The sequence below is a fragment of the Carcharodon carcharias genome, chromosome 20 (assembly GCF_017639515.1).
Source record: "Carcharodon carcharias isolate sCarCar2 chromosome 20, sCarCar2.pri, whole genome shotgun sequence".
Classification (NCBI taxonomy): domain Eukaryota; kingdom Metazoa; phylum Chordata; class Chondrichthyes; order Lamniformes; family Lamnidae; genus Carcharodon; species Carcharodon carcharias.
In genome coordinates this window covers 104,436,038-104,446,326 of record NC_054486.1, presented here as the reverse complement: position 1 = coordinate 104,446,326, position 10,289 = coordinate 104,436,038, and the positions used below count along the sequence as shown (strand labels likewise).

General features: G+C 40.6%; 1 protein-coding gene across 1 annotated transcript in view; it reads left to right on the top strand.

The window, feature by feature from the left end:
* Positions 1 to 10,289, top strand: part of gtf2a1 (general transcription factor IIA, 1) — a 58,029-nt gene that overhangs the window by 29,888 nt on the left and 17,852 nt on the right. The window contains exons 5-9 of the mRNA XM_041213891.1: positions 1,126 to 1,216; positions 2,258 to 2,406; positions 3,747 to 3,851; positions 7,707 to 7,955; positions 10,145 to 10,234. Of these exons, the coding sequence (XP_041069825.1) occupies positions 1,126 to 1,216; positions 2,258 to 2,406; positions 3,747 to 3,851; positions 7,707 to 7,955; positions 10,145 to 10,234 (684 nt within the window). The remainder of the gene's footprint in view (positions 1 to 1,125; positions 1,217 to 2,257; positions 2,407 to 3,746; positions 3,852 to 7,706; positions 7,956 to 10,144; positions 10,235 to 10,289) is intronic.

Below are 10,289 nucleotides of genomic sequence, written 5' to 3'. Positions count from 1 at the left end.
TTTTATTTCAGATTTCCAGCATCCGCAGTATTTTGCTTTTATGCCCATCAGTTCCTGTGGCTGCTTTAGGTTGTGTTTGTATTCTAATGCCAAGCTGCTGTCAGTTTCATAAACCTCTTCCTGTTTGCACTTCAGGATATTCTGTACTCCATGCTGCATTATAATTACTGCCAGGAGAGGGCAATTGACCCTAGTTATCCATGTGTGCTGTTGTATTAGCTTTTGAATGTAAAAAACTCATCAGTTGACTAATTTGTTTCTGGTTTTCCAGTTTATTTGTGGGAGCAATTAACTTATCTGTCTAAGACATCAGCTGATTTTATTCCCTCCCTCCCCTTTTAGACCTCCATCCTATTCTACAATTTAAGAGTGTGGGCTGGTGACTTGTTCCAGAACTGCTGCTGGTCCTGCTCACCAATCATCTTCTAGGAGATGTGCAAGAGCAGGGTTTGCTCTGCCTCAAATCTTCCTCTGTCTTGGGAGACATTTCCTTTTGTTTGATAGTGGGTTTGAACCCTGTAGGGCTTGTTCTCTGCAGTTTCAGAATGCCCTGGGGTACTATTTCATATCACATTGTTCTGTTATTTAGTTCTGAAAAATTACAATGTTTTATTGTTGATATGGAGGTTGGAAGGGGAAAAGGTATAGGTTCTGGAATTCATTTGTGTAGTGAGTGGCTTGGTGCTATTAGAATTGCAAAAGCTCATCAGTTGCATCTTAAGCTTCATAATGATAAAAGATGCAATTCATGTTTTCTGCTTTGTACTTGTGCTTTATAATTCAACAAAAAATATCAGTAGACTTTTTCTTCAAGTCTAATATCCTGTCACATGTAATTCACATGACATCAGGTATTGCAATCCTTATTTAAATATCCTCTTGCCATGAAAAAAAGCCTTCTAACCTCTCCCTTACTATCTCTAGTATTAATCCTTAAAAAAAATGTTGCTTCCCTTCACAAAACTGAATGTGGCTCCACTACACTTTACAAGCATGCATGTCATCACATTACTCTGCGACTGAATTGAAAGGTGATCCTTGTGTTTGAACCTAAGGGCTGAATAAATCTTTTCATTGTGATTGCTTTTCATCAGTCAAATAAAATTCTTCCTATTTATTTTGCAGAGCGCAGCTGCCACTGCAGCAACTCTGGCATTACCAGCAGGTGTTCCTGCTCCCTACCAGCTTTCTAATGGACCAATACTAACGAATACAGGTAAAAGCAAGTCCTAATTTACAGCCTTTATGTTCCAGGAGGGTGCAGGGAGAGCTGCAAATACCATTTTACTACAACCCTTGGACTCTTACTTTTCATTTGTACTGTTCCCTACTTGGTTCATGTTTGATGGCCAGGTCAGAGCCAGTGTTTTTTCTTTGCTTTACTTCTTTGACCTTCATTCTATATTTTGTAAATCCGCTTCTAGTTTGCAATTTAAATGAATGTTATATGATCAAACTTCTGACCCTGTGACAGAACCTGGCAAGGAGGGCAGAGGTGGGTTGGGTTGGATCTGACTGAGTAGATGAATTTTGTAGTGAAGTGTCTGCAGTCAAAGATGGAAAAAATGTCCCAACACATCTGGAAGACACTGCCTGATAGGGTGATGAAAGCAGTTTCAGTGCTAACTTTCCAAAGGGAATAGTTGGAAAATAAACATATTCAGGTCTATGGAGAAAGAGCAAAGAGGGTGGGTAAAATTATTTAGCTCGTTCAAAGAGCTGGCACATGCATGATAGGCCAGATGCTCTCTTTCTACCCACTGATTTTAATGCATTCCTTTCTTCCACAGTACTTGGTTAAATTTTAATTCCTAAAATTCTCATCTTTGCTTTTAAATTCCTCTCTATCCTCACCCCACCTTTTCTCCGTTCCGCCCTACAACTCATGAGATATCTGCACTCCTCCAAATCTGGCATCTTTCTCATCCCTGATTTTAATCACATCACCTTTAGTGGCTGTACCTTCAGTTACCATGTGCTTAAGCTGTGGAATTCCCTTTTTAAATGTCTCAGCTCTTCTACCTTCTCTTTAAGATGTTCACTAAAACCTACCTCTTTGTGACCAACCTCTTGGTCATTTGCTTTGATATCTAATTTTACTTGGAAACATGTCTGTGAGGCACCTTGGAATATTTTATTACATCAAAGGCACTATATAAATATAAATGGTTGCTATTACATATTTGTGATCTTCAAATTCTATCCTGATGTTTTCCATTCATCTATTTTATGTGAGACACTGCTTGTTATTCTACAGGGCAACTGCTGCAGTTTGTACGAGCTCCTAATGGGGCCCATTACTTTATCCAGCCACACCAGCAAGTTGTACTGGCACAATCAGTGACTCAGCAGCAGGTTATTCAACAAATGCAGTCCGGTGGTGTGCAGGCACCTGTCATACAGCAGGTGCGTACAACTGATTAGTTTTCGTCTAGACCAAGTACCAGTTTATGTTGGCAAGGAAGTGAATAATTTCTATATTCAGGACTGTTAAGTGAAGAATGAATTTCCGGATGCTTTTCTTCAAATTGTGCCCACTTCAGACCACTACATACTGTAAAGAAGAAGGTGGTAAATATTCTAAGCAGCGAAAGATGAGAACTATAGAGCCACACCAGGGCAGATGGAGTGGTTTTGGATCGCTGCAGCACATAAATAATTGTGAAATGGTTGCCTTTTGCCATGCAATCTTGTATGGCTTTATGGTTCCAACTCTTTTAAAATAAATCAAGAAGGGTGAAATCCTAATGCTTTACAAATGGATATAGTAAAAACTATATATATTTTTTTTTCAAATTGAAGTTTACAAAAAACTCCTCCGTATTGTGGACAAGGAAGAAGTGAGTAGAGAGGGTCAATAAAATTATTGCATTTTGTTTCTTATCAAGAGGAATCATAAATTTTCAATAGGCACCATAGATAGTGAGCCTGAATTTCCATTTAAGATTTTAGGTTTTCATTTTTCAATTTGGTTTTTAATACTGGTGCTGTGTAAGCATCTAATTCTGGCAGCTTGCAGGTAAGACGATGCACAGGCATTTCCTTGAGTAGGTCCACTCGCAGTAAACACTGATAGCTGCTCATTTGAGAGAGATTAGGGCAGGTTGGCATCTCTCCCCTCACTAGCTATAGAACACAGCCTCAGTTGGTCTGCAAGTGGCTGACAGAGATTGGTGTCTTATAGTTGGCGCGTCACCCTCATTCCTTACCGGTTGCACAAAGTTCTGCCCAGCAGTGTTTTTATTAGATAGGGTTTGCAGAACCAAAGAGGGTAGATGGAGTTAAGGTACGGATCAGACACGGTCTAATTGAATGGTTGAACAGGGTCAAGGAGCTGAGTGGCCTATTCCTGTTCCTGTGTTCTCAATGAATGCTGACAAAGTTTCATGGGTGAGTTTTTTGAATGAAAAATACTGTATCATAAGAGAAAGGAGTCAACTCTAAGTAAATTCCTGTCAGTGATGCTAATTACTTGTGGTATTCATGAGATTTTTCTTGACTAAAACACTGCCCAATCATTTTTTTAAATAGTGCACTTTTGATGATGTTTAAATACAATATGCTTTTGCTCCAGTTTATTTAATGCTGTCTGTTAAACTAGCAGTCAGATGCATATCAAATGAAAAAAAGAGATAATCTTCTGTGAATACAAAAAGAGAGCCTATTTGGTATTTTGTCATTTGAAACATTTGAAGTATTTACACAGGAAATATATGTAAAGCTTGATTTACTTTCTTGCCCTGTAGATGCTGGCTCCACTGCCACCTGGAAGTATTCCTCAGCAAACTGGAGTGATCATTCAACCCCAGCAAATTCTTGTTGCAGGAAACAAAGTTCCTTCAAACACACAGGTACGCTGTTCATTAAAAACTGAATGGATGGGACAGTGTGAATCAATGTTATTTACTGGAGTTATTTCATAAATGCAAAAGTAACACGTAACTCCACAGTCTGCTTCCAATCTGACTGGGATACATTAAAATCTGATTGAGGAAGTCATCTGGCACCACTTGGCCATGGCACTTTATGGCGCCTGACTCCAGTGTTCCCTAACTGAAGGCTTGCCTTGCACCAAGTGTCAGCCTTCCCATTGATGTCACAATTATCAAGGGTTCTGTACTTTCCCCATAGTGTACAAAAAAGGCTTTGTCAGCATTTTGTCAACTGGTGTCAGCACCAGCACTGGGGAAAGAGGAGCTATTCTGTTCGGACGGGCTCCACTTGAATCACGCTGGGACCAGTGTCCTGGCGAATTGCATAACTAGGATTGTAGGTAGAGTATTAAACTAAATAGTTGGCCGGAGGTGGGTGGGTGGGTGGGTGGGTGGGTGGGTGGGTGGGTGGGGGGGGGGGGGGGGGGGGGGGGGGGGGGGGCAGGGTTCAGTTGCATGGAAATATAAAAAATCAAAGTTTAAGGAGAGGGTAAGAGTGCAGGTTAGTGATGAGGCTGATTGTTACCAAAAAGTGAAAGGAAGGGACAGAGTAAGTGAATGCCATATTGCACCAAAGAATCATATGAGAGTAGGGAAAATTGACAATAGGGCAAACTTAAAGGCTTTGTATCTGCGCGTAGCATTCGGAATAAAACTAATGTGTTAACAGTGCAAATAGAGATAAATAGGTATGATTTGGTGGCGATTACTGAGACATGGTTACAAGGGGAACAGGTTTGGGAGTTGAATATCCAAGGGTACTCAGTGTTTTGGAAGGATAGGCAGGAAGGAAAAGGAGGTGGTGTAGCTTTGTTAGTAAAGGAAGAGATCAGTGCTATAGTGAGGAATAATGTAGCCACTGGAGAGCAAAACATAGAGTCAGTCTGAGTAGAAATAAGAAATAGCAAGGAAAAGAAGTCCCTGATGGGAGTAATCTATAGGTCCCCAAACATTAGTTCAGCAGTAGGGCACAGTACAAACCAGGAAATACTGGGAGCATGGAAGAAAGGCACAGGTATAATCATGGGTGATTTTAATATGCCTATAGACTGGACTAATCAAATTGGCAAGGATAGCCTCAAGGGAGAGTTCATAGAGTGTTTTGGAGATTGTTTCTTGGAGCAATATGTTGTGGAACCAACCAGGGAGCAGGCTATTGTGGATTTGGTTTTGTGTAATGAGATGGGATTAATTAACAATCTCATAGTAAAGGATCCCCTAGGAAAGAGTGATCGTAGCATGCTAGAATTTCAAGTTCAGTTTGAGAGCGAGAAACTTCAGTCCCACACTAGTGTTCTGGACTTAAACAAAGGTAACTACATAGGCATTAGGGCAGATTTGGCCCTAGTGGACTGGGCAGGAAGACTACAAGGTAGGAAAGTTAATGAACAGTGGCAGATATTTAAGGAGATATTCAATTCCTTCCAAGTAAAATATATTCCAAAGTGGAAGAAAGATGGTAAGAGGGGGAAAAAACATCCATGGCAAAGCAAGGAAGTTAAAGATAACATAAAGGCAAAAACTAAGGCATACCAAATTGCAAATGTCAGTGGCAGGCTGGAAGATTGAGAAACTTTTAAAGGTCAACAAAGGGTTACTAAAAAAATAAAAAGAGCAAAGGTAAATTATGAAAGAAAACTAGCACAAAATGTAAAATCTGATGGCAAAAGCTTCCAGAAGTATAGAAAAGGAAAGAGAGTAGCTAAAGTAAATGTTGGCCCCTTGGAGGATGAGACTGGGGAGCTAATAGTGGGGAATGCAGAAATGGCAGGGACGCTTAATCAATATTTTGCCTCAGTTTTCACGGTGGAGGACCCTAGTACCACCCCGATAGTAACAGGTAGTGCAGAGTGTATAGAGAAAGAAGAACTTAGAACAATCACCATCACTAGAGAAAAAGTACTGAGCAAACTATTGGGATTAAAGGGTGACAAGTCCCCAGGACCTGATGGTCTACATCCCAGGGTCTTAAAGGAAATGGCAGCGGAGATGGTGGATGCATTGGTTATAATATTCCAAAATTCCCTCGATTCTGGAAAGATTCCAGTGGATTGGAAAAATGCTAATATAACGCCCTTATTCAAAAAGGGGGGAGGCAGAAAGTAGGAAACTATAGACCAGTTGGTTTAACGTCTGTCGTTAGAAAATTGTTGGAATCCATTATTAAGGAAGTAGTAATGGGGCATTTGGAAAATCAAAATGCAATCCATCAGAGTCAGCATGGTTTTATGAAGAGTAAATCGTGTTTGACTAATTTGCTAGAGTTCTTTGAAGATGTGACAAGCAAAGTGGATAATGGGGATCCTGTAGATGTAGTATATTTGGACTTCCAGAAGGCCTTTGATAAGGTGCCGCACAAAAGATTAATACACAAGATAAGATCACACGGAGTTAGGGATAATATATTAGCTTGAATAGAGGATTGGCTAACCAAGAGAAAGCAGAGAGTCGGGATAAATGGCCGTTTTTCTGGACAGCAAGCTGTAACTAGTGGGGTGGCACAGGGTTCTGTCCTTGGGCCCCAACTATTTTCAATCTATATGAATGACTTGGATTCAGGGATAGAAGTTACTATAGCTAAATTTGCAGATGACACCAAAATAGGTGGGAAAGTAAATTTCAATGAAGAAATAAGAAATTTACAAATGGATATGGGCAGGTTAGGTGAATGGGCCAAAATTTGGCAGATGGAGTTTAACGTGGATAAGTGTGAGGTTATCCATTTTGGTCGGAAGAATAAAAAGGCGACTTATTATTTAAATGAAGAGAAACTTCTGAATGCTTCAGTGCAGAGGGATCTGAGTGTCCTCGTGCATGAATCGCTGAAAGGTGGTATGCAGGTACAGCAGATGGAGCTGCAATAAGGAAGGCAAATTGAATTTTGGTACTTATTGCTAAAGGAATAGAGTATAAAAATAGGGGATTGTTGTTGCAATTGTACAAGGCATTGGTGAGACTGCAGCTGGAGTACTGTACACAGTTTTGGTCCCCTTATTTGAAGAAGGATGTAGTTGCATTGGAGGCGGTTCAGAGGAGGTTCACTAGATTGATTCTGGAGATGCGGGACTTGTTTTATGAGGAGTGATTGAGCAGTTTAAGCCTATACTTGCTAAGAGCATAGAAGGATGAGAGGAGATCTAACTGAGGTATATAAGATGCTAAAGGGGATAGACAAAGTAGACGTGGAGCGGCCGTTTCCTCTTCTGGGGCATTCTAAACCGAGAGGCCATAGTTTTAGGCTAAGGGGTGGTAGATTTAAATCAGGGATGAAGAGGGATTACTTTTCTCAAAGGGTCGTGAATCTGTGAAATTCACTACCTCAGAGTGCAGTGGATGCCAGGACGTTGAATAAATTTGAGGAGATAGACAGATTTTTAATTAGTAACGGGTTGAAAGGTTATGGGGAGAGGGCAGGACATTGGAGTTGAGGCTGAAATGAGATCAGCCATGATCGTGTTGAATGGCAGGGCAGGCTTGAGGGGCTGAATTGCCTACTCCTGCTCCTAGTTCTTATGTTCTTATGTTAACATTTGCTGGTATCCAGACCGAGGCAATGGATTCATTTGAACATTCAAGTGGTTACTGGAAGGTTGTATTTCATTGCCTCTGTTGCTTTACATGAGCTTCCAGGGTATGAAGCATTAAAAAGCTGCCCAAAATTGCCTGTTTCTCTATGTGACAATTAAGTATGCTCAGAATGAGGAAGACTATAAAAATGCTAGTCTATCTGTAATTTTTTTTTAAAAATGACCATTTTTAAAATAAACTTTTCAGGTTATGCAAGCAACCACTGTAACAGCAACCCCTTCAACACAAGTTGGTCAGACAAACAGCTCCGCTCCTGTTCAGCAGCAGCAGCAGCCACAACAACAGCAGCAGCAGCAGCCGCCTTTAGTGATGCAAGTAGATGGGTCTGGGGACACTTCTTCAGAGGAAGATGAGGATGATGAAGAGGATGAGTATGACGATGAGGAAGAAGAGAAGGACAAAGAGGAGGTTGGGGAAGATGGACAAGTTGAAGAGGTAACGTAACTTGTGTTTAAAACAGGTTTATACAGAAGTTAATATTCCAAGTACTGAAATTACCCGAGAAATCCCTTCCTTCACCACTTGAAACCTGCTTTAAAAAAGGTCACTGAAACTATAATGTTCTGGTTTCATTATCACTCAGTGGCCGGGATTTTCCGGCCCCATCACAGGCGGGACCCACCATGGGTGAAGCAGTGCCCCAGCCAGAAGTCCATTGACTTGCGGTGGGTATGGAAAATCCTGCCCAGTTTGTCCCTCATACTGGGTTAGGACCCCATACACTAACTGATTCACAAGAGAATTCTCGTGTTTTAATCCACTTCTTATTGTTAAAAAAATATATGCAATGTCCGTTATGTATCAATGACTGACATGTGGCAATTAAGTTTAGCTTAGGGATGCAAGTTGTTTAATAAACTTTTAACAAATTTAAAGTAAAATTGAAAAATAATAAATTAATAATCAAAAATGAATAAAAACACTCACACTGTGAATTGCCAGGCTATACTGAAGGAGCATTGCACAGCTCTGTCAAAGTTCTTGTCTTTGGGATGTGATGTTAAACCAACTGTTTGCTCGGGTGGATGTGAAAGCTCCCATGTTACTATTTTGAAAAAGAGCAGGGGAGTTCTCCCCGGTGCCCTGGCCAATATTTATCCCTCAATGAACATCACAAAAACAGATTATCACATTGCTGTTGTGGGAGTTTTGCTGAGTGCAAATTGGTTGCCATGTTACATATGCTCCAACAGTGACTACACTTTAAAAGTGCTTCATTGGCTATAAAACGCTTTGAGACAGCTGGTGGTCATGAAAAGTGCTATATAACTCCAAGACTTCTTTTCAGGGAATTAGTAATCTGTTAACCATGAAAAGATAACATCATAATATCTGGCCCGGAGCCACCTGAATTAGAATTCTTGTGGAATTAAGAGACCTTTTATTCCCTAAAGTATCTAGAGAAACCCTCACCCTGCACAGGGAATAAACTGCAGCTGTAAAGGGCATTGATGAGGCTACACGTGGAGTATTGTGTGCAGTTTTGGTCTCCTTACCTAAGGAAGGACATACTTGCCCTAGAGGGAGTGCAACAAAGGTTCACAAATTTGTGGGATGAAGGGATTGTCCTATGAGGAGAGATTGAGTAGACCAGGCCTATACTCCGTGCAGTTTAGAAGATTGAGAGATGATCTAAATGGAGTGTATAAAATTCTTAAGGGGATTGACAGAGTAGATGTTGTGAAAGATGTTTCCCTGACTGGGGAGTCTTGAACTAGGGGTTACAGTCTCATAATAAGGAGTTAGCTATTTAAGATTGAGGCAAGTTTTTCTTCACTTTAAAGGTTCTAAATCTTTGAAATTCCCTATCCCAGAGATCTGTGGATGCTCACTTGTGAGTATTTTCATGGCAGAGATTCAGTAGATTTTTGGATAATAAGGAAATCGAGGGATATAGGGATAGTGGAGAAAGGCGGAGTTGAGGTGGAAGATCAGCCATAATCTTATTGAAAGGTAGAGCAGGCTAAATGGCCTACTCCTACTCTTGTTTCTTTGGTCAGTATGAGATGTTTCAATATCAGTAGTTATTCCCTAAACAAACGCTCCTGGCTTGTCCAGCTAAACAGCATGCTCCTACATTACAACGACACTTAACAGTGACTACTTTATTTGCTGCAAAGTGCTTTGGGATATCCTGTGATCATGAAAGTTGCTGTATAAATGCAAGTCTTTTTTCATGCTCATATGGATACAACAGTGATAAATTGCATTAATGTCACATCTTTAACATAGAAAAAAATGCCTTGAGGTGCTTTGCAGAAGTGTCATTGGACAAAAACTCCCCCTATCAAAGGAGATATTTGGAGGGGAAGGCTCAATACTTTGTCAAAAGGGAGCTTTAAGAGAAGAGGGAGATGGAAAGGCAGAGAAAATTAAAATGTGAATTTCAAAACTTACAGCCTTGGCAGCTGAAAGCACAGCCACCAGTGGAGGCCTAAAAGGAATGAGGGATGCTCAAGAGGCCAGAATTGAAGGAATGTGGAATTCTCTCAGAATTGTCAGGCTTGTGTGAGACACATGCATGAGTCTGTTTTCACACTTAACCAGGCTTAGCTTGGCTGATCCCTGCAGCTGTTGTACATTTGTTTAAATTGTACGTTAATTGTTTTTGCTGACTCTCCTAGGAACCACTGAATAGTGAAGATGATGTCAGTGATGAAGAGGGCCAAGAACTCTTTGACACAGAAAATGTTGTTGTATGCCAGTATGATAAGGTGAGAACCTAAAGAATAGAACAGAGCCTTGCACTTGTCCCAGTACATGGGTCTT